Genomic DNA, 25,424 nt, shown 5'->3' on the forward strand with positions numbered 1-25,424 from the left:
TGAGCTTTGTAATGGATCACCTATCTGGATCTTGTAGACATGAACAATGGGACTATCACTGTTCCAGTGCCCTTGTCCTGAGAGACTTGATGTGTGCGTGGAGGAGCAGGAGAGTCGGTGTGTGTTGGCACTGTGTGCGTTTATTACTTTTCATTCTTGGCTGGGAGCATGCTTAATGACTCTTATTTTCCTGATGGCACTTTAGGAAATGACAACTTGTGGGCAATACAAAGTAATTACATTTACTGTGTCTGCACCCAGAAGAAATCTAGTATTTTAATAATGAATAGAGGTTTCTCACATACTGGATGTGCTACTGTATGAAGTGCCATTGCGTGCCTTTGTTTTTTTTGAGAATAACTGGCCATTAGCAGCAAAATGTGGACCTATGAACAAGCCATCTGAATTGGTGACAGATAAGGGCCTATTTGTCAAAACACATCTGTTTTGCATGAAACATAATTAAACAAAACAAGATCTTGGCATTAGTCAAAACTGTATTGAAGGGGAGGCAGAGGGATTTGACAAATAAATTGGTGTTAATCTGGGATCCTCGGGAAGGAGCTGAGCACCACACTTGATCTGGAACTGTCCCGATCTGCCTACTTCAACAGACCAGCACAGCCAACAAAAGACTTTCCCAGTGATCCAGAGATTCACTGGGGTTTGTTGTGGACTTGGGATCGCCTCGGAACAGGCCGTTACGAAAAGGCTCCGATTGATGTCCATCTGGCAGGAAACTTATTAGGATTCAGGGAGAATGTAACTGTTTATCCACTTTATAAAAAAACATCACTTGCATGGCATGGCCACTGATAAAACGGTTATGTTTCAAAATGGTAATTGGTCCCATGGATGAAGTAGATGCAAGAAGAATAAACAGATATTCAAAGCACAAAGCATCTGTGCTCTATAAAAAGGCATTAACAAGGCTGAGTCACACAGACAGCCAAGCCAAGCACTTCATTTTAATTCATTTTCATACCACCTGCAGAAAAGCCAAACTACAACTTTACTGGATGAATTAACTAATTGAAAGAATGAAAACTGTATGCTTACAGGAGGTCATAACTCTGATCATAGGACAATTTAAGCATTTATGGGGGTCTGGTAAACTTAAAGCTTTGAGACAGTTGGTATTTTTCTCATCAACCTCTATTCTTCATATGAGGACAGAGAAGACAGATGGTTTGAAAGAGTAGTAAAGAAGGCCATCTATGTCATACTATTATAACCATGGAGGGCAGTTCTGACATTCATTCCCAGGCAGTTTCACACCAATTTACACTTAAATTCATGAGACTTTCACAATCTGACAATTACCATGTGACCTTCACAACTTCTATCGCCTCATGTAACATCAGTGTGAACCCAACAAAGAGGTTTAAATGCCTGGGGACTCCTGTCAGTAGAACTGATGAAGCCTCTTGGATGAGTGCTGGGACGTCTTCAAGACTAAGAACAGCAATTCCAGATGCCTGTAGTACTTCTGGACCACCTAATATCATCATAGCCTTAATTATAGGCTTTTCTATATTTTGTTTTATATTGTTTATTGAAATCTTAATTTCTTATACTATATTTTTTTTATTTCCCCCCACTTATTTTAACATTTTTTAAATGCAGTTATTTGTATGCTTATCATTTTGTTATTCTAGGAGTTTAAACTTGTTGCAGTTCTTACATTGTTGCAGTCCCTTTATCAGATTAACAGCATCAAATGCCTGAAAATGCAACTCACCACAAAATTATTTACAACTGGTAGATGTGTAATGACATCACCCATGCTTAACATTTAATAGTAATGCAGTCAGTTGTTGAATGTGAAAACGCTCTGTTGTCAGCTTCACTTAAGTCTACTTTTCTTTTCATATATTAAAAATGTATCATAAAACATCAGTGATGTGAATGAATGTTAAAAACATTATTGAGCAGACACTTGTAACTCATCTTTAGAGTGTACAGTTTTTAATTTGACTCATGAAAGTCAGATTTGCAAGACAGGCAAGGTCAATATAACATGAAATTATTGCAACAAATGAATGCCTTGTGGGAGCAGTAGGGCCAGTTTTTCTGTAATTCATTGAAATTCTGGCACAGCAACTGCAAGCGATGTAGTGTACAGATGCCTGTTGTACTTCTGGACCGCCCATGTCTTCTGACTCTTATACTGGCAACATTATCACAAGCACACAAAGTTTGAGGGGGAGAACTCCCAAAATATTAATAGCTTATTTATCTTTTTACCCTTTAATAACTAGTGGGACAGCCATTACAAACTGTTAAACCCACAGAACTTTATTTTAAAGTCTTGTGGCAATCCAAATGTTTCCAAAGACATTTAAAGGGTAATTTTGGTAGTTTTTAACCTGGGATATATTTTCACATATTTTGGTGTTGAAATGACTAGGTACAAAAAGTTTTGAAATCTGTGCAGTAGATATCTTCAGCTGGCAGCCATGAACCAGCTGCAGTGGCTGCGACGTATTCCTTTGGGGCAATTATGGCCGTCACAATTTCGTCCGCAAAAGGTGCTTTATACCACTGACAGGCTCAGACAATTATACCAGGTGTCTCACAACATAATGGAAAGGATACCTACGAGTGACTAATTAAAAACCAAATAACCTTTGTTTTTAACAAGAAACTGAAGTCTCGCTCAAGTACAAATCTCATGAGTGGGTCAGAGTTGGAGAGAGGAGTGTGTTGGAGTAATGTTAGGAAATAAAGTCTTGCTAGCAGTTACTCTATGTACACAGTAAACTCCTCTATGGTTTAGGTGTTTCCTGCAACATTTTGTGAAAAGGTCTTTAATACAGTATGATTAAAAGACAAAGATTGATTGGTCCACCTATGAAGAAAGTCTTGGGTTTCAATATTTCTCTCAGTGTAAACATCATTTAAGTTCAATGAACAGTTGTAACAAACTGATAGAGCACTATATTAAACTTCTCCTGACAATACTTTGTAAATGTAGGTTTGACTATTTATATGCATACATTGGTTGATTAATTTGTTCATTTCAGTACCGTGTACGTGCCCATCCCATATGGGTATACAAGACACTAGACAGCAACAACAACCAGGATGGCTACATGACAAACCAAAATGTACAGTTCCACAAATTCAAAAAGAGAACATTTCAAAACGCTCACATTCTGTGACAGAAATGTCCCATTATGATGGATAAAGTGTTCTCTGTCCATTTTCTATAAAGAGCCAACTCAACATATTACCTTCAGACAATGAAAAAGAAAGCAGGGTTCAACAACTGAACAAAATCAAGATCTCAATAACACATATATTCTGCTCTTAACAAATACCTTTATATCTGCCTACATTAATCGCAGGTGGTACGTACTGTTTCTTAACTGAGCACAAAAGTGACCTCTCTAAATTACATTTTACATCTGTGTAATAATCCCTGTGAACCGACCCTGGATAAGCGGATGAAGATGGATGGATGGATGGATCTGTGTAATAATCTTCTTTGATTTGAAGAGTTTCTGAGCTTTGCTTATTCCAAATCCCCTCCTTTCATTGTTCCTTATCAATCTTTACTAGTTATTGTTTGACTATGTTTACATTACACTGCAAATTACTCCTGAAAAAAAAAAAATATATATATATAGAAATCAGCATAAAATAAAATTGTAAATAAAAGTTTTGAAAATGTCCAGGACAATGTTTAAGTGTATTCATTGCAGACCCTAATGCCCTTCCTGCTGAAGTACTTTTCTTCTCTCTATAAAGCCCATATTTTCTTTAATTGAAGCAGGTTATATATTAGCAAGCTAACGTTAGTTTTGTCACTTAGTTAGCATTGCACCAGTTACATCTTGCAGTTACAGGGTTTAAATATTTGGAAACAACTAATCTTCATTTAATAACTTGTGTGGGTGGTAGAACAGGGAAAAACTGTGGGGAAACTTAAAGGGCTGATGTATCTACACTGAACAAAATTATAAACGCAACACTTTCGTTTTTGCCCCCATTCATCATGAGATGATGAGCTGATAAATAGGCCTTTTGTGTGCATAGAGAAAGTCATAGATCTTTGAGTTCAGCTCATGATGAATGGGGGCAAAAACAAAAGTGTTGCATTTATAATTTTGGTCAGTGTAGATACATCATTAGCCTATCAATTTTAAAAGGTTTTATTTTAAAGCCTCTGACATGCGATGCAGTCTTAAATGAATGCACACTTTTTCTGACAAAGTTAGGACAATTTTAGTTATTTTGAGATTTACTTGAGATTAAAAATCACAATCTTATGACAGTTGTGGGGTTGTTTGATTATGTTGCCACAGGGACACGACTGTAAATCAACCACACAGTCCTAAAGAAGCAGTTTTTGAATGTTAAACTGCAGAAGACCTTTTTTTCAAGGTGGAAGTTTGGAAGAGTCACAGCAGGTCAAGCACAGGTGTAACTAATATAATTAATGCTTACTACCCCAGTTAGTCAATCTAGTGAGCCAGTAGGCCTTGAAAGGGAATGCAGCCACAAATAATGTAATTAATTACACCTGTGGCATTCCTGTTGTGAAGTCATAACATGTACCTTGTCTATAATAGGTCTGATTGCACCCCCCAATTTAGTTCTTTATTAAATGTAGTCATGAATATGTTTTAGAGACAAAGTACAAACTTTAAACAAAGTTTTCAATTTATTTAGATATAATACAATGCAAAAAACCCTTGTTTTTTGAGGCCATTTCTTTCCCAGTGACATAATATCTTGAAATTTTCCTGGAAAGAACTATGTAATTTGGTGCTAATCATGGTTAAATTAATTAATTAATTAAATTAGTTGTCCTCAGTTTAATAGAATTTGTTCATTTCCAGAGGAATTTCATTGAAAGAACTACTTAATTTAAACTCAAGTAAACATTTCTGTCATTAACTTATTTTTGGAAACCTAATTCTTAATATCCTGGATTACATGCTTACCTGCAGACCAATGGCACCCTTTGACATGTCCAGCTGACTTGCTGTGCACTGTCTCACTGGCTTAGCATTTAACTGCAATTAATAAACTAAACACTTGATAAATCACATTTAAGGATCAGGTGTAGCAACTGTAGACATTTTAATTTCTTGGTAGGAGGCGTGGTTGCAATCAATACGAGTAGCCTATCAAGGGCTTTTTCTCATGTCAAGCCACAAGGGGGCTCCTAGGCCCCTTTCTCTCTCGCTCGTCGACAGGTTTTCCTCCTTTCCCCTGCTCTCTCTCCTCTCCTCCTTCAGCGGCTGCAGCTCATCTCACTCACGCTGCCGTGGGAGCGTCTGTTCAGCCGGTGAGGCAGCGGCAGCTCGCTTTTTACGTCCTCTTGTTATCCACCTGTGCCGCGGATGGTGCTGATGGAGCAGACCTTGCGTTGCCTGGAATAATTTGTGTACATTTTTTTTCTTATATCGGGATTTGCTCTTTTTTGCATCATTAGGCATCCAAAGTTGTGATGATGCCTCCGCTCAGCATTTGGGATTGTTAATAGCCTTCGTTGCGATACATCGTTCGCATGTGATTGAACAAATACTGTCTCTCGGAAGTGGACAAAACATGGACTAGTTTTCTTTTTATACATTAACCATGGGATTATTACAGCTATATCTGGTTCTCGGCATATTTTGCGCCTCCTCAGGTAGGACACAGCGCTGTCACTGATTGTACAGTAACCAGCTCTTGCAACATGTAGACAACATGTATAAGATAAGATATATAATTAAATATCGTGTTGTTTTGGATAATTTGCCACCTAGGCGTCCCAGAAATAATCAGACCTGCTTGATCCCGCAGCTTGTACACAGTTAGCCTACAGTAACCTGCCATCTCTTCCCCTGACACCAGCAGGACATTGTTTATAGCGTCGCAGGTGTCCTTGCCCGCTAATAACAATGACGATCTTGTTTTTGTGTTTGCAAATTAGTTGTAGGTTTTGGGATTGACCCTGCCCTGCGCATCAGCGTGTTTGATGAACTAACGCTCGGGGAAGGCTTTGATGGAGTTACTCAGGTCCAGGGCTTCCACAGCGAGTCTAGAGCTTTCCACTTCCAAGGTACAGTAACACACACTCCTTGTATTTTTGTTCAAAGATGGAAGAAAACGTGTCCTGATGAGGCGATCTGCATGCTGACCAAACTGCTTTTAATAAAAAAGTGACTGTCATCATAAAAATAGCTGTCCTTTTAATATTTTGTCTAAATAACTTGTAAGACTAAGAGGATGCAGTCCAGCAGTCCACGATCAGGTCCTCTTGTGAGATGCCTGATGTAGATCTTTTTGTGAAAATGTCAGATCACCTGATAATACCATATGCATGTATTTAATTTGTACTGCCCATAGCACAACTCTGTAAGAGACTGTGAGCAGCAGCATCCTGTGGATTTGCAGTTTTCCTCTATAATGGGACTTAGCTTGGGGCCCCTCAGACTGCCACCTGCCTGAACAATAGGCAATGTTAGGTCCCCATGAAGAAGTGGGGTGAGCAGGCCGAGCAGAGGGGGAGCGATGGGTGGATCAAGAAAAGAATCATAGAAAAATGGAGCATAATCAGATTAGGCAGGGACCAAAACCCTGTCTTAACGGAGATGTACAATGTGCGTGAATGGGCCCCCTCGCTAGAATTTACCCATTGGGGATCTTCTGGACTGTGTAAGCACTATAAGCGAAATATGAATGGGTAGAAGAGTGATGCAGATGTCCATGATGTAAGTTGTAAGGCAGCGTATAGGATAAATATGTTATCTATGGTATTTAGTAAACGGCACTGTGCAAAATGGACGTGTCAAAGCTGCGGTCATGCTTGAGTTTTAAATGCAGTGCACGTTTTGACAGTTACATATTTGTCGTTTGATGTCAGACACTCATTACAATCCAAATAAGACTGTTAATAGCCCCATCACAGGGATGGAGATGTCTATCATAACACAGCCAAAAGTAGCAACAGAGGAAATTGCTTTTGGCTTCCTGATCAGTGGCAAAACCAAAGACGTGGCAACATTCAAATCCTCACGAGGAGGATCTCAACACGGATCACATAATGTACCAAAGTGACAATGTTGTTTTGGGACAGAGGAACACCACAATCATTTGTCGACAGTTTTCTTCTTCCCACCTCCTCGCTGATATCTTCTAATCTCGCTGCACAGCCGCTGAGACAGCAGCACTTGTGCATGGAGCAGCAACTCCAGCGTCTCTGTGAAGGCAGTCCATTTGATGTCCTCTGTGTAGACAACACTCAGAAGTGCTCTCGATCCAGGCAGGTAGCGAAATGGAGGGAGAGAGACTACAAGGAAGAGTTGGAGAAAGAGAGAGAATGAGAGAAACAAAGACAGTTATGGAGAGAAGCTCCCACAGCTTTTGTCATGAAATGAAAAACACGACTGTTCCACGACTGGCACTTCTCCGTCATTATGCGCTCTTATTTCTCTGCATTACCTTTGCTAAGTACATTCAGCTACGCAGGCAGAGGAGGTGGCGGTGTGTTATTTATGGCAAAACTTGCCTCCATCCTTCATTTGGGATGTCTATGTTAAGGCAATGATATTGTTGGGGGGTGGGGGGCAGGGAGAGGCGTACCAGCAAAGCAGACCAGGGCCTCTGCTTGCTTGTGATCAGAAATAGACAGGGAGAGGCACATACAGTAAGTATGCAGAGTGAGGGAGATAGAGAGAAAGAACCTGAGATAGAAAGAGAATGAGGAAGAAAGAAGGCGAGAGAGAAACAGGGAGCAGAGCTGTCTGCCAGCTGTTTGATAGACTGTGCTGATTCCACATGTATGGATGCTTGGCTGGCTGGGACCAGCAGACAGGCCCACGGTGGCATTCCGACGCTCATTAGATAGCAGGCAGAACATATCCATAGCTGTCCCCTCCACTGCCTGCCTGCCCGAAGGGAAGGCTGTTATCTCTGGGTGCTGGGTGGAGGCAAGAGGAGGGGTAGCTGCTGAGAGCTGAAAGAGAAGCAGCAGGGTAATTCACAGTATAGAAATGTGTGTATGTGCATGTGTGTGGATGAGATGTGATGTTCACATACCTGTTTGCTATATCTTTGTAACTCGATATGCCGAAGTATGTTTTTTTTGTGTGTGTGTGTCTGGAGAAAGAGGAGAGCAGTGAACAGTGGGGGATTGCTGTTTAGTGCATCCCTGCTGATGTGTTTGAAGGTTGCTGTCAGCGCTACATTGCATGGCATTAGGAGAGGTGGACCTCCGGGACGGGCATAATAGAAAGGGAGAAAAGACCCCGGGCTACTCTCCTCTCATGTCCTGATGCCAGGTGATACTCGACAGAACGCCACAGAATCCTCACATCATTAGCACTTCCCCCACAGTTTTTAGATGTCTATCTATCTCTATATAAACAAGCACAGGGGCCACACCCAGATGCACTCCCTTCCCCCAACACACATACACCCACTCTCTCCCTCTACAAGCGCATGGACAAAACTCATTCCAAGTGCAAACAACACAATTGCTAGAAGCATCCTTTCAGCTGCAGCACAAGACTCCCCTGTAATAGTATCTCTGTGTGTGTGTGTGTGTGTATGTGAATCCTGTCTGTCTCAAAAGCATGTTGTTGCTCAGACTGTTTGAGCACTGGTGTTTCTGTGTATGTTGTGGTGATTATGTCCCTGACTGCAGCGACACTGAAGAGTAACGGGATGGAAGAGACTCATTTATAATACAGCAACACTGTGTGTGTGTGTGTGTGTGTGTGTGTGAAAAGGAGGGAAGAAGACAGAGGGTCTATGTGTGAATGTGAGTTTGTTTTCCTGCATGAATGTGTGCATAACAGATATAAGTGTGTGAAGGAATGAAAATAGTGTTTCCACTGAAGTGGCTACACTTACCAGCTGCTAGTACACTGGTGCTGCTAGTATAGATAGATGGATGGATGGATAGATAGATAGATAGATTTCTCTGCTGAATTGTATTGATCTGGTTCAGAGGGTGCTTCCTGAGGGTGTTTCCTAGCTAACCCTACACTTAAAGGAAAGACAAGAAAATGAGAATTAACCTACAGGAATCAATAAGGTAATTAACACTGACAAAAGGTTAGTGTAACATTCATGCTAAACCTCTATGATCTCTGTATGCTGTAAGGTGATTTGGAAAAGACCCACCACTACCCATAAATTAGTTTCCCATGTTAAGTGTATTGTTGCAATTTGTGCGGTTGTGCAATGCACACAGCAAAAAACTCCCCTTATAGAAAGAAGCAAAGTACAATATAATGTAGAGAAATGTGCTTATTTCATGCAAATACATACCTAGAGTAAATGAAAGTTCCACCAATGGGGGAAAATTTAAATACAATAGTCTAGTCTTAAACTAGGCTATTAAAAAGAGTTCAAATTTGGATTCCCCAAACCCAAGCTAAGGTAATGCTGGTGACATCACTCAGTGACGAGTAAAGTGACTTTGACTTGTAGAATTGGTGGCGTTTTAAGCGTTTTCAGTTTGATATGAGCAATGATACTCTTGAAGTTCAATATAAAGGTACTCGAGGCTGTTGTTACATCAGTTTAGCTGAGTTAATATCTCAGGACAGGACTCCAAAGAAAGACCTAAAAACCTTGAAATAGGAAATGAAGTCCTCTGCCCTTTTCACCCTGATGATGAAGAGCTTAACGGAGAGGTTTGTATTTTTATAAAGTTTACCTGAAAACAATACTGACATGGTCATATGTACATTAAAGAGGTTATTGGTTGCTAAAAGTGTAAGTTGTTCCCCCTGTCTGGCTGCAAAGAGATTCATTCCTACAGTGACTTAGAATGTAATAGATGGGAACAAAAGCCACAATCCTTGCTCTCTGTTAAAAAAAAAATAAAAACTTACTCCAAAGTTTAGCTAAGGCTAAGACAAGGATTCTGCAGTCTGACTCAGACAAATCAGGTGGATTTTTATCCATAGTTATAGGCTTTTTAGTACAAAATTCCCTCTTTATGCTGCCACAGACAGTGTTCCCTTGCTGAGCCACAGCAGAGGGATAGTAACACAAAGTGAGAATTGTAAAGTGACTGTAACTTTGGTAAATACCCAAATGATTTGTCTAACTCAGACTGCATTTGTTTAAGCTGATCTGTAGTAGCTTTGCACTGGAGTGGGTTTTGCTCCTCATTTCTTACATACAGAGGGGAGCTGTTTGTGGCCAGTTTGCTGCTTATTGTTTTAAAAAAAAATTCTAGAATCAAATGGAATTTTTCTTGCCAACATAGTCCAGCAATCTGCTTTATTCTATTTTCTTTCAAGATACCCACTAATTCTTGTCGATTTGTATTGGGAACATGTTGAAATTGCACTCATTGCGAAACACAATGGTCAGAAGTTTTTCTGTGTGATCTTGTGGTGGTTCTTCAACAGACATCCATTTTATCCAGGGAAAAAATAAGCCAAGCAAAATGCCCAGTCAATTTAAAGCAGGCAAAATTTACCTGAATTAAGTCAGATAGCCTTTCTTAGTCAGCACTAGATAATACAGTCCAGATTTTATATCTACACTTGATATAATAATATTCCTTTTATGTATGCTGTAGTTTTTGTATATTGTATTGTGTTGCCAGAAAAGTTACCTAACCTTTCCAGACCTTTTCAAACTGTTGACTGACATTATCCCCAACTCCCTGTGGTCAAAGTCTCTTTTGCTTGCTGAGGTGAGCCTGATCCAGCGTTCCACACGGGATAACCATGGAGTGAGAGATATTTCTATCCCCCCCACGGCAGTTATACAGTTGGGTGGCTGGAAGGCTGTCATTAGCTCTGTGTATGTGTGAATGTCAGACAGGCGGTCACTGGGGAGGTGATCTGAGAATTGGGGAAAAATTGCTGGCCAAAGCAATCCTGGAGGTGCCCTTGGCTCAGTTTAGTATTTGTTCCAGGAGAGTGGAGACACGGTAGGGGGAGGCAGGTTTGCCGAATGCAGATTGACTGAGCGCGGTGGAATATTCAGGAGCTGTAACGACTAGCTTTTGGGGGTGTGTGTGTGTGTGTATGTATGTTTCTGCATATCTTTGTGGCCATCTCTCTTTTTGTATTGACTCGATGTTCCAACGTTCGTTTGGAGCTGTAGGCTAGCCAAAATGTCTGCATTATAGTGATGGCGTGTGTCTGTCCGTGTTGCAGTCTACACCTGTTTGTGTATGAACATGTGTTCACAGACGCATAAGCATGTGTGTTGACTGTAATGACGGGTTTGGAGTTTGCTGCCGGTGAAGAGTTTATCATTACTCTAATCCCTCTGGAGAGATATTCTCTTGCCTAACCCTCCCACACATATCCTTCTCTGTGCTCAGGCCGGCAGATAAAATGTGTTGTTTGAAAAATGCACCATCATTTTTCAAATAGAAAACATTATGCAATTGGAAAATTGTATATTTTTACTTGGCTTGTCATTGTACTGTGTACCTTCCTCTGCTGATTGGATCACTGTGTTTATTCTGGCCCCTCTTGGCTCTGTCTGTTTAGTGCATCTCATAGCTCACTCACTCTTAACTGGTCAATAGATGGCTTACTTGCAAAATGTTGAGTTGTTGAAGAGATGTAGGAGGTGTTACCTTTTTCTGGCAATCCGCTAGAGACCAAAAAATGAAAGTCCTCATTATTCACATGCAAAGTGTGTATGATTTTCTTATCTAAAATCACTAATACTGTTTTAGTCACAGTTTCTTCTGGGAAATAATTAAATTAGATGCCAAACTTATAATGAACATAAAAACACACACTTCTGCCTGTCCTTCAGACTATGTTGTTTTTGCTAGAAAGAAAAGGAAAACTCTACCTCTTTCCAGTACAAAACATCCATTCTGTAAATACAGGTAGAAAGAAAAACAGTGTGTGAGAAAAGGATTGTGGCAAAGCCGGGTGTATCTGGGCTCTCAAGCTGTGCTGCAGGGCACTTATTCTAAATGCTAAATGTGTGAGCAAGTGATTGGTGCAGCACTGCCAATGTACTTCCTTGAGAATGCAGTGATGGGAGTGTGGGGGGATTACAGCTGTGTGGGTACTAGGGGTCTGACAAAATAAGACCACCTTAGACAATTTAAGATTAGAATTGAAGCTGAGGGATGGAAATTGTGGCCTTAGTGTAACCATTAAAGCACAATGTACAGTACCCAGAAGATAAGATTAGGCTGTAGCCCAAAGCTGCGCTTCCGAGGGATGCTATTGAGCCTGAGGCTTTTGGAGATCTCTAGTCAGCTGGTAAAACTCTCTATGTTTCAAAAACAGTTTTCTCACAATCAGCCAGTCCTCATAGCCTGTGAACAACTAGGACAGATGACAAGAGCTGTGTTATTGTGCTGAAAAATGAGCTGATTGGAATTTTATGTGCTAGATCATCATTTTCAAGCTATTTTGTGTCAGTATCTCACATCAGACTGGTCGTTAGGAGCAGGTGGCTGCCCCATCTAGGCGTCTGCCAATAGATAATCGACCAAAGGCCCCCTCAGCAGGGCCACATTGATTTGGCAGAAGGGAAAGCTGGCCCTTTCTTCACAGCACCAAACTCATCTACTGCTCTTTCATGTATGTTTTTAGGAATGCAGAGATGGTACTGCTATAGCTGTCTTAATCTTTGTCTGAGTGCCTCTTGAGATTGTTGAGCGCATCGTGCTTTTCACACAGGCAACTCTACACAGTCTCATCACTCCATATAAATGAGAAGAATCCTCCACCCTACAATCCTCCGAAGTCCGATTTGAAGCAAACCCATTCCTCGCAAAGTATAAAGACTGGTGATGACAGTCGTCCGCTCATAGATCAAAAGCTCATGGCTACCAAACTGTGGAGCAGCCCAGTAGTAGATGTTCCTCGGCCCTTACCATCCCCCCTGCCTCATCAACATTCTCTCAGTATGGACCCGCCCTGACACCTGCTCCTACTGCACTCATTTTGCTCATGATTAAGATGTCAGTGTAGTCTCTGTTCAACACATGGCATGGTAATAGACTGACAAGCACATATTGTTATAGACATTGCAAATCCTGTTTGGGTTGAGCTGCACAGAGCATAAAAAAACAGAATTATTTAAAGAAAAGACACCAAATTGTAGCTTAAATACAATTTAGTAATTTATATCAACACTTCTCAAAGGAAAAATAATTTCCAGTAATATCTGAGGTTGTTGTCAACAGTGGTCATTTGGATTTGGTTATTAAGTGGGATCTGCTGATGGCAGCAGATTATTGCTCGGCAGAACTCCTGTTGCAGTCATTGGACCATCTGTCCTACCTCAGCCAATGACATTTGAATGATACTTTGGCGATGCAAAATGCATGAAACTGTGCCCTGTGTGTTTCCTCTGGTCAGCGACAAATCCAGTGAGCATTCTCGTTTAGACAGAAATGACTCAAAATATGTCCCAGATGGGCTTGAAAGCCTACACGATGAAAGAGCTAATGCTAGCCTTCTAAGTCCACACTGAAAGTATAAGAAGAGAAGTATGAAAACATGCTCCTCTTTTCACCATGCTGTCATCGTATTATATATAACTTATGAGTACACTGCGTATGCCAGTCTTCTTCATGGCATTGCTTGCTGTTTCACATTGCATTGTGTTAATTGGCTACTCCCACCAGCTGGAAGTAATGTTAATACACTGAGGAAAAGCTGCCACGCTAGCTTCCTGGAGCGCTTAAGTGTGCCAGGGCATCTTGCATGCATCCCATAGCTGGAAGTAAACTCTTTGATGTGATTGCTTCTGAGAAACGTCATCATTTATTGATGCTTCCATTAAAGTAGCATAGGCGTCTGTGTAGAGATGGAGAGGAGGGAGGGGGCACACTGGTGGGAAGAGGAGCTTATGAGCTAACTACACAGAAAATGCTCTCCCATCCACGCCAGCACCATTAGCCTTTCACTTCTTCTCCCCAAATCCTTGGCTTCATATCTACAGTCCTACACCAAGCCAAGGATGAAGTGTTTGCTCCATCGATCCAATTTTTGGGATAGCTGATGCAAGCTAATGGATGTTTGTTTGGTTAAGTTGTTATCTAATGATTTTAAGAAGTGCATGACATCAAGTTTTATTTGAGGTGAATGACCTGACTTAATCTTGAAATCACTTAAGCTTCAAAGTGGCTGGCTAGTTTCCTAATGCCTTAATTTGACAACATCTGCATCATTATTTTAAGAAGTCTTGAGGTTACGTCAGCCTTCTTATCAAAACAGGTCTGAAATGATCAACTTGCAAAACTTCATTAAAAAGGATGTTAGCAGCTTTATTGGAAAATTGACTTTCTAGAGCCATAAACATTTTTAAAGGAAATATGAAACATTATGAAACCTTTTCATCACATTTTTATACCCTTAAGTGTGTTTAGTGTGGATTTTCCATTTATGAATTCAAATATGTCAAGAGTTTATGTGATTGCATCAAACTGCATATTGCCTGTGAAATCCCAACCGAATGTTCACTTGTTCTGTACAGCAAATGTTCCTGTTTAATAAGTTGTATCTCTAAAATGTCAGCATTTCACTTCACTACAACATTTTCAGACATATTTCATACACTACAGAATAATTTAACATCACTTAGTTACACTACTTACCTTCTTACTCATAATAATTGTCATTAACATTATCACAGCTGATATTGTCTCATCAGTGTTGAAATGTGTGGGTTAAATAAGAAAGACCAATTACTGAGAGCAGGGAAATAATTGAGGTTAAGAAAGATTATATTTTAAAAGGGATTGGGATTGTAGGGGTTGGGCAATATGGACAAAAATGTTATCACGATAAAAAGTTTTATGTCACTCGATATCGAGTTTAAAGGCTGATTTTTGCTCCTGAGTAAAACCAGATGGTTATTTGTGCTTTTAAACTACTCTTTATGGTTAAAACATGACAAAAACTTCCTAAACAATGTTCTACCTCAGAATTGTTAAGTGATCCACTGTTTGGCAAGTGTTTGCCATGTTCTGACCATAAAAAATAACAAAATCGGAACAAAATTTCGCCTTTAAACTTGAAAGAAAGAATGATTTGACATTTATCGTGATAATTATCGATCAAGTGATATGACATTTTTCATCTTGACATTTTTGGCCATATCGCCCAGCCCTAGTCACAGGGTGGTCACAGCTCCTCCTGTCAAGGCGTCGAGGTGTCATTGGACAAGACACTGGTATGATCGCTGAGTGCTCAGTGTGTGAGTGAGTGATTGAGCAGCCATTTACCATTTAGCTATTTGAATAATATCTGGTATTTCTGTCTTCATTCTAGGGTCCTCCAGGGAAGTGATGGCCACTGTTGAGGTCTCAGAGAAAATGGTCCAGAAGCTGAGAGGCAAGAATGAGTTTACGGTGCTGGTGACCCTCAAACAAGATCACCTCAACTCTGGGGTCATCCTCTCCATTCATCATTCTGATCACAGGTATGATCAGTTCACATTTCACATTCTAACATGTGGAAAAAGTGGAGCACATGCCATTGATTCCAAATATTATATTATTTTGAGATGTATATTTTAGCAGCGTGAGACAAAACTAGAACCCACAATATCACATGGAGGACAGTAAATCTGTTCATAAAGCCCCACAGATAAACCTTAATTAAAGTTGTTTTCTATATGTTGTACCATTCTCTGTTTTGTCATATCAGCAGTCTGTAAGAAGCAGATTGAAACCTCAATATTTGTGTCTGATGAGCATTTAGATGTTTTACACACCTGTCGAGTAAACAAAGCAAATCATCCTGTATGCCAATGTATTATTCACAGTCCATCAACGATCCAAACATTGAGTCTGTAATCGTGGACTGAAAACTGATGAGACGCTATCTGCAGTTAGCATGCTAATGTTTTCCATTAGTTTGTGGTAGCTGAGCCATTGGATGATCAGAACAGCAATCTGGATCCACATAATGCGTTGATTGAACAGTTTGTACATTAAAGTCAGTCCTGAAAGAGAGCTTGCAGGGATGTTAATGACTTTCCCCGCTGCTGATTAGCTTTCCCAGCTATTCATATGCAACAAAGCAGCACTGCATGGTTTCATTTGGAAACATGGCAAGGACTAATTCAGCTTCAGAAGTGTTAGCGAGTGCATTTATGCAGCCGGGATGAATGTGCATGCATGGCTAGGGGAGAGTAAATCTATTAGATTGGGTCTGCAGATAAATAATTTCCAATGCTACACTTGTGTGGTTGTCTATTTGTCTTTTGAATAATGTTTCCAGCAAATTACTCTAGTTTAAAGTCTTTCTTTAAAGGCAGAGGTGATGAGTGTGTATTGGCATCTCTTTCCATTAGTGTCACTATGCTGGGTGAATCTCAGTGGTGTGGAGAACAGGATTCTGGTAGAATACTAATACGCCAATGTACAGAGTTGAACCTCTACATGTGGGCTATTGTTGTGTGTTGCTGATGTTGCACTCAACAGCCAAATAGTACCATTATGCTTTACTAGTGATGTGATTAAATTGTAAATGGTGTTGCAGATCTGGGGAGATGTGTGTGTGTGGTGCTTGGAAATGAGTGACATGTTTATCTGTCAGCACTGTGCTGAGAGGAGCACAGACACTTTTGGTGATGCATGCATGCAAGTTTTTGAGCAAACAGAAATTATGATTAGGTTTTAGTATTGAGACTTTAATGCAACAAGACATACTGTACAATGCAGAGAATGCAAACTGTCATTGCATGGGTGTTACTAGACGCAAGTTGCTGGTGCTTATATTCTGCAGGTTCCTGGAGCTGGAGAGTAGTGGACAGCGCAGTGAGGTGCGTCTTCACTATCGTACCAAAGGCCAACAGGCTCACACGGAGGTGTTCCCCTACAGCCTGGCTGATGACCAGTGGCACAAAGTCTCTGTGGCTGTCAGTGCCTCTCATGTCATACTTCATGTCGACTGCAACAGGTAAGATGCTGGGGATGAATGTTAGCATGTATGCGACAATAAAATATCAAATAAACGCCATATGTGTTGTAGTTTGGGAGAATTCTTACAATGTATGAGAAGGGAGGCTTTCAAATTTTATAACTAAATTAAAATACAGATATGATTTCCTCAGGTGTTTCCAAAGCTAACTTTAAATAGGATGCACAAATACCATATAATGTATTGGTAAAGGTATCGGCCATGAGGTGAATGTTCCAGGTTTAATAAAGTTTTTTGTCAATTGTAATCATTCTGTGTTTCCACTATCAGTTATATATTGAGTCAAAAAAAGCCACAGCAATACCTTCCCTTATGTTACTTATCCTAAAAATGATTCCTGTGAGTTCCAGACAGTGAGTTATACAGACTTAATATTTGTGAAAAATAGAACACTGGCATTGGATCAGTAGTTGAATGGGGTATTGGACTTGGTGCATCCCTACTTTAAATGAATATCTGTAGCTGTCACATAGAATTCTTTGTTCAAAGTTAAAATATTTCCTTTCATTTCATGAAAGTGTCCTTAGTCAAAAAAATCTACACAGTGGTGGTTTCAGCTGGAAACACTATTACTACACTACTACTATAACAGTACATTGGCACTTAAATGCAACACTCTTGTTCTATCATTGTTGTGGATTTGAACGGTCTTTAAATTTATACAGTTGCTCAAAATGTTTTAGACCCATTTATACAGTACACACAAGGAATTCAAACCTGAAATTATTTTGTAAAAAGTGCATACTTTCAATTTTAAAACTACCATAATATATAATTATGATGGCTATAACAGTGCAGGAACTTGGTTGGCCAGCTGCATGATTGGACACAAGTGTGTTAGTGTTTTCTGATGGGAAGCCATTGAGGGATCACCTCCTTGTCTCTTATACCATCTAAACTACCCTCCTCTTGATCAGGGGATCAGGGTCTTGAACTGGCCTTTCTATCAGGGAAATGTATTTTCTGATATCAAAATTGAAACATCATTTAACCAGCTCCCCCCAAAAAAGAGATAGAGAAGAAAGAAGAAAAGACGGCACATGTATGGCGCTGAACGAAAAGGTGGAACTGAAACTTATTTGGTAATTAGCAAATTTAGTATATGGGACTACATAACAGACAGGAGTCTCTGCTGATAGTGACATCCAGAGAATAACCTCTGTCAGCTGTCTCACATGACTGGGTACAGTGCAGGTCGAACGCACCTTGAGTTGGTCTGCATTATTCTTGCATCTGCTATACGAAAGGGGTGTTACAGTAGTTGTTTGAAGGATCCTCCCTGGCACAATAAAAAAAAAAAAAAAAAAAAACAGACGGCAACACCATGTGTATTACAGAAAGCATGTGGCTATCTATACCCTCCTCAGGGAAGGAGTTAACAGGAGGATTTAGCAGGGCAGGACCTGCAGTGCAGGGGAAATTGTTATTCTAAATAGATGAAAATAAGTGAATTGACAGAATGTACAACCTGCAGGGATCCTTCACTGTGTATTTGTTTTGCAGGATCTATGAGCGGGTGGTGGAAGCCCCCTACATGGACATACCTGAGGATGCCTCCTTCTGGCTTGGACAGAGAAACGCCGCTCATGGCTTCTTCAAGGTTAGCGCTGGTGTACAAACTTTCCTCACAGAAAATGAGTACTGATGCCTGTCTTGATATGTGATGATTCAGAATGGCAAGAACAATTCATTTATCTTAGCTGCTGCACTAGCTTTTCACCCCATACTTAATCTTGGTTTATACTGTATCTTCTCCCTCTTTGTTTGGCTTGTTTGGTTTTATTTACTGTAGCTGTTGGATTTAATTGCTGCATTTCTCAAGGCTTACCATATTAATTTGAAGTTTACTCTGACTACCCTAGGAATTGACATTTTTTGTCATTGTTTGTTCCCTCTCCCTTAGTCTGCAGCTAAGCCCAGTGCAATTATCTCAGCAGCCCCCACAATGCTGATTTGGGAGAAATCATTAAATAGCCTCTGGACTATGCTCATTAAGCTTAGTCTATAGTCTTGTTTATCAGACTGGGAGACATATATCGCCTTTCCCAGACTGAACTGCACTCCAAAATTTCCCACCTGGGGATACATGTTGGGGCAAAATGTCAGCTTACTGGCAACTATAACTATTTTAATCAGTCTGCTGGTGACTGGCTCTGTGTTTGATGATGTGTTGTGTACCTGCGTGTGTGTGTGTGTGTGTGTATTTTAATGCTTTACACATTGTGTCCTGGCTGTTGAATTTCCTCTGTGTTAATTGGTAGATGAAAGAAACCTTGGAGGTCAGCCACTAATCTTGTCACGCAGCAGCATCTCTCCCCTCGCCACTCTCTGAATCCTTGATTAGTTGCTAGGAAGGCACATCTCCTTTTAAAACACACTCCTTCATTAGTACACGTACACTCAGACACACAAAAACAGTCAATGTCTGTTGTAGGTGTCAGCTGAAGACGAGAAAATCACATCCCGGTAACATTAATAGTAAAGACGCAGAAATGAGTGTACATGCACCTCTGCTTCACAACTCGGTAAATATCTGCTTTACAGTCCACACACATCAGCCAAATCTATTTTATCTTACTTAGCTAGTGACACAATGTTTGAATTTCAGCAGTTGTAGATTTGTATGCTGATGTAGCAAGTTGTTCTACATCCTAACTTGAAAGGCTAAAAACAATTTGATTCAGGCCTTCCTAACAAGAAACAGCAACCGCTGCAACATGCAAATCACATTTTGTTTGACAGTCAGATTTCATTCGTTATTTTTCAGGATTGTTAGGATAGATGTTTTCAAGATTGTTTGCGGTTTGTAGAAAATGGATGTTGGTGCATCAAAAGAGATCCAACCCTCACTCTGCCACTCCCAAATTCACATTTCCGGTACAGATGGGGCAACTGTGGGTGTCCCACGTGTTACTGCATGCATACTGCAGTAAACAAGAGTGTCACTGACACAGAGGAATCAGTTTGGAGAGTTTAAAATGTTTTCAGTTGCCAGAACGCACAAAACAAAGTCTAGCCACTGGTTGTTTTGATAGTGCTGCATTACAACACATGCTCTGCTTTTAAAGACACAGTGAAATGAAAAATTTTCCATTTCTAAGTCAAATCAGTTCAGTTCAATTGGGCTTTATTGGATCTGCTTTGTAGGACTAGATGTTAGACTAGATGCTGCCTAGACTCTGCGCGAAGGGAGTGATGCCCACGACACCTCCAGAGGGTTCGGCAGTGAATCCCGGTGTCTCGGTCTCAACACCTAGATACCATACACTCACTTAAGGGCTCAGGTAGAGTACTTTCTGTTCATCCAGAGCAACTGACTGCCTTTTTCAGCAGCTCTGCAGATGTCTTTGACTGCTTGCTAACAACATACGCTCATAAAAACAAAAGTAGTAATAACGCAGTATTAATCACAGTACAGAAGTTTACTGTGGATGCATGGAAAATGGGTTCTATGGCCGCAGATAAATGTGTAGTTTTTTGGTTTCATTTCAAGTTTGATAGACGCGACTCCAAGCTGCTTTCATTTCAGCAGGTTGCCGTGTAAAATCAGCAAATAATTTCTGCAGCATTTTAAATTTATGGCCCGTAAATTGAAGTGGCAAGACAATTTAAAAAACAATTTCTCCTAAGTTTCACCGCTTCACTTCTGTAAGGGAAATAAATGCACTCAAGAAATGAAATGGGCCAGGTTACCATAGCGACAGAGTGTGGGTATGTGTATACGTGGGTGTATGTATGTATGTGTTTGGGGCTCGACAGCAGGACAAAAGTAGTTATCAATTGGGTGTCAAATTGAATCTGTATGTCCTGTTTATGCTTATTGCAGGAGATTGGGAGGAAAAATAAAAATTCCATCTACCTACTAAAACTACCACATAATTGGTTCACTTAACTTCCTGTTGGAGTTCGGTTATGAGATGATTCACCTGAGCGACAACATCAAGAGGCATATTATCTTACAACTAACTTCTCTGTCTCTCTCTCACTTACCAGATTTAAAAATACATTTGCACTCACTCTCGGATTTATTGCTATTTCACTATGTTCAGTTTTATGCTCAGTTTAAGGCTCTCATAAACAAGGATGTTGGTTTTGTGTTTGCATGTTCTGCGCAAGCTTGGGTTCCATGTGATCTCATGTGGAAAATGTACTATGAGCACACTTAGATACCACAGCCCCTCTGGGTCCTTATCCACTTACTACACATTAACATGCTTCATCTCATTTTTATTGCCTGTCTGCCCTCTGTAAGGTGTTATTCTCCTTGACTAAAAAGTTTGATGTGGGTCTGCCTGTGCAGGGAGTGATGCAGGACGTGGAGATCCTGGTGATGCCACAGGGTTACATCTCACAGTGTCCAGATCTGAACAGAAGTGAGTGCAGTCTCTTATTTAACACAGCAACAAAGCATTCCATTAAGAGTTTAATTTAACCTAAATTGTCTCTGGTGCTTATTTTACTAGGCACTTGATTGCATTGATTTGTTTTTTTATTTAAATTCTTGAAAAACTCTGCGCTCACTGGAGTCCTGCTAACAAGAAAAAGACACACCTCATGGTTTAAAATCACATTAACTGCATGTCCCCATGCAAAAGTTGACAGGGGACACTGCTTGCTGCGGTTTAAAGTATATGAGGTCCTCTTGCAGAGGGGACACTGAAGAGAAAAATTGCAATATATAAAAATGAATAAATTACATAATGTAGTGCTGTAGATCATCATTTATAAAACAAATTTAGTTATTATTTATACAATATTTTTTGAAAACAATATGTGCCTAATCTACTATCTACAACTGTTTTAATTTGTAATATATAATAATAAATTATCATAATTGCAGGTAATTGTATAACATGTACTAAATTACAGTATATTTTCTCTTGTATTTCAGCATGCCCAACCTGTAATGATTTCCACGGACTTGTGCAGAAAATCATGGAACTGCAGGATATCCTTGCTAAAACATCCAGCAAGGTAATGTAATGTGATATAATGTGTCCACAAATCGACTATTATCTTAAAAAATAAAAGTGTGTCACTAACATTCATTGCAACAGGCTGTTGATGACATATTAACATTAGACTTGGCTATTGGTGAAGTCTTTACACAAAGAGTCTCTGATGCAGAGACTCTTTGTGTAAATGGGGTTAATGGTGTCTAATGACTTACTTTTGTGATGCTGATGGTTTTCTTTTGAAGCTCTGCTTTCTATATGTGAATATAGACACCAAACGAGGCAGACTCTCATCTTCTCTCCTTCTTGCCTTTTCTTTTTGGGGCGGGTGGCGTGAGCAGCTGTCCAGGGCAGAGGAGAAGATGAATGGGCTGGATGGCTGCTATTGTGAGAGAACCTGCAGCGTCAAGGGGGTCGTCTACAGGGAGGAGGAGGGCTGGACAGATGGCTGCAGAAACTGCACATGCTCGGTGGGGCTTCACACATTCGAGTGTGTGTCTGTGTGTGTGTGTGTGTTGATGCGTGTGTACACTGCGCATATGGGTGTGTATGTTAGAGTAATAAAGAGCTAGGGAGGACATTCAATTTTAAATAAGTGTGTATGTGTGTGTAAACATACTGAATCTGGAATTATGTGCTTGTCATACAGTATGTGATTGTGGGGTTGTTTCATGAGTGTGTCATGAAATAAATAGATATATGTGTGAAGGTCTGGGTAGATCTGAGTGTGTATGTGTGCGCGCGCATGTGTCTATTAGAGAAAGAGAGAACGTGCATTTTTCATCATGTCTGTAATGCCGTGTGTTGTTTTGTCTTTGTGTGCATTCATCAGTTGTGTGTCTATGTTTATGAGCGTCTCTCTACATTTACGCATTCACTGCTCCCATTGTAGGTATTGGCTTTTGTTTTGCTCCCCTGTTCATCAAGTGTGTGAAGGTGGGGGGACGGGGTGTGTGTTTGGGTAGGTTGGAGGTGCAGAGAGCAGGGGCCCCATTGTTGATAGCTTATATTCTCATTATTTCCTTGCAGTAGAGGAGGGTTGCCCCAGTTACCCAAGAAAAGATACTGTATTGAAAAAACCTCCACAGTACTTGGGATTAGACACATCAACAACAGTGCTTAGTAATGCTTAATTCTCTCAACAGTCTACTTTTAGCTGCACAAAGTGTGAATAATTGCCAAAAAGAGAATAAGAAGTAATAGGAGATCTGGGGCTTGTACCACATCAGCAAACAGATTTCACCCCCTGTCAGTCTACTCAGCTTTGGAACTTGAAACCCATTCGCTGCTACTGAACCTCTCCAACCAGCCAATGAGATGCCTTCGCGCACCACTACCCAACATGCAAAAAATAGGAAATCAAATATCTCTCAGTGCACTGCACCTAATTGCTCTTGACAGATGATAATTATCATCAGGGATTTGTTCTGCCTACTCATCCAATGAAATCGCTTCATTCGCCGGGAACGGTGTGTTGCCATTCCCGGGCGGCAATTAAGGAATTAGATGGGATATGTTCCTTACCTTATGTGTGGCAATTAGCTGTGACCTTTAAAATTCAAAGGTCATGCATTACGATGTTATCACTTATGTGGATCAGGTTCATAGATGTTGCTGTCACAGAGCTTTCATCCATGGAAGCAATGTTAATTACAGGCACAGCTGGAGAAAAGGAGGTAGCATTTAAATACATCAGATTTACAGGCTACCGTGGAAATCTACTGTAGGCTACGATTAGGTTTAAAACAAAACTTTTTAATGAGCAAGCATAGTCTTGATTTCTGCCAGAATCCACCCTCCCAGCATATTTTAAAAAATGCAACAGGGTGGAGGATAGTTGGGGGGCAAACTACTGTGTAGTGGCAATCACCCAGGTGTTCGAGCAGAGTTCAGTTTTGGGGCACTTTGACTCAAATTCGCACCACTGACAATTTCAAATGAGCTTAACAGTGCTGATTCTTGAGGGAAGAGAGATCAAAATTAAAGCATTTTGCATATTAGTTGTGTCGCACCATTTAGTTTATATAGACTTGGTCTGCCAGAGCATAACCTGCTCCACAAAAAAGACGTGGCTTGGTTTGCGGCCAGTTGTGAAACAGGAGTCAAAAATAGTATGAAAACATTTCTTGAGTAAATTGGGTAGTCTTACTGTACTGGGCACTAAGAGTGGTCTTGTTTTTTTTTGTGTGTGGGACGATGCAGTGGTTTGTAGAGGGAGTGTGGAGAGTGAGTTCTGGGGTAGAGGCACAGTGACATAGACACAATTATTAACTATAAGAACTTGGAATCTGACTGACCATAGTGTAGCTAGCATGCATTTTGACGTGCATGCTGGTAGTTAGAGGTTGACCAGCCATGAGCAGTCACCAATGGGCTGTCCGTGTCTGCACTGGAGAATCACAGAGGCTTGAGTAGTTTTGGAAGCCAATAAATGCACATATACAACCCATTGCCAAGTGGAAAGACAACAAGGACGGGAAAGAGGAAATAGACACACTATGTGAAATAAAAAATTAAAGCAGGATCATGATCTTGCAAAGTTGATGGCCACACCTTTATCCATTTGCTTTCATACTAAGCATGTAATCTTTCTCCCCTAATGTATCAGACAGGCTGAGTGAAGTGGCAGGAGGCAGAGGTGTGGACCCAAAATGCAGACACTTGCGAGGAGGATACAGTTAAAAGAGGATTTACTCAATGAGAACTCATAACGGAGTACAGGGCAGAACACTCAGGGCAATATATACAAGGGCACACCACACACAAGCAGGCAGGGCAATCACAGGTGAGACAAATTAGGAATCAAGGCAGATAGAAAACAAAGCTTGACAAAAACACCAAAATTACAAAATAAAACAGGAAGTAAAGCTACCAACAGTACACAAGGATATAAGTAACTTAAGACAACAGAGAAGAAGGAAGCAAACTAACAAAACCTAAACAAGAACACAGAGGCAACGAGTAAAGCAGAAATTGACATTAACAAAATAACAGAAAAACAACACAGTAAAACCCAAGATCATGACATAATGATGTAACTTCAACTGATAATGTAACAAGCATCTCAAAATGAATGTCTTCTGCTTATTTAATTTGTCCGGGGCACATCTGAGCCGTGTTTATCTGTGCTTAACTAGTAATCTTCCTCCACTAGTAAGATGAAACTTTGATTTGTTAAAATTTAGATTTTGACGAAATGACAAAAATAGTTTTATCTGCAAGAAGTAATAAATATATATCTACTACTAACAAACAGAACATTTGACATTTCACAAATATATGCGTATTGGTGTATATGTGTTGGCCAGCAAGTAAAAAACTGCAGTACAAAAATGCCAACATATGTTTATAAATGCATTTTCTTTGGAAAATGTGTTTCCTTTACATTGCGACCCCACTTGGGAGCACCGGCAAGTTTATTTTTCAATTGTAAAATGCCTCGGTCAGTACATATCATGGTCTGTAATTATCACATTTAAGGGATCCTTATCAAAAATATTTGAAAATATATTGTCTGTGATGTGTATTTTTATGATTTTTCTTGATATTTATGTAATATCTATCAGTATCAGTCTGTATGCATTGG

The 25,424-nt window shown here is 40.2% G+C and overlaps 1 protein-coding gene across 1 annotated transcript in view; it reads left to right on the plus strand.

The window, feature by feature from the left end:
• The first annotated feature begins 5,271 nt into the window (after nt 1-5,271).
• nell2a (neural EGFL like 2a) overlaps nt 5,272-25,424 on the plus strand; it is a 92,685-nt gene continuing 72,532 nt past the window's right edge. Inside the window, exons 1-8 of the mRNA XM_038706414.1 lie at nt 5,272-5,644; nt 5,930-6,058; nt 15,228-15,378; nt 16,689-16,862; nt 18,387-18,483; nt 21,184-21,256; nt 21,775-21,857; nt 22,180-22,308. Of these exons, the coding sequence (XP_038562342.1) occupies nt 5,593-5,644; nt 5,930-6,058; nt 15,228-15,378; nt 16,689-16,862; nt 18,387-18,483; nt 21,184-21,256; nt 21,775-21,857; nt 22,180-22,308 (888 nt within the window). The 5' untranslated portion in view covers nt 5,272-5,592. The remainder of the gene's footprint in view (nt 5,645-5,929; nt 6,059-15,227; nt 15,379-16,688; nt 16,863-18,386; nt 18,484-21,183; nt 21,257-21,774; nt 21,858-22,179; nt 22,309-25,424) is intronic.

The sequence above is a fragment of the Micropterus salmoides genome, unplaced genomic scaffold (assembly GCF_014851395.1).
Source record: "Micropterus salmoides isolate LMB-PRFRI ecotype aquatic unplaced genomic scaffold, ASM1485139v1 Ms_hic_scaffold_8, whole genome shotgun sequence".
Taxonomy (NCBI): domain Eukaryota; kingdom Metazoa; phylum Chordata; class Actinopteri; order Centrarchiformes; family Centrarchidae; genus Micropterus; species Micropterus salmoides.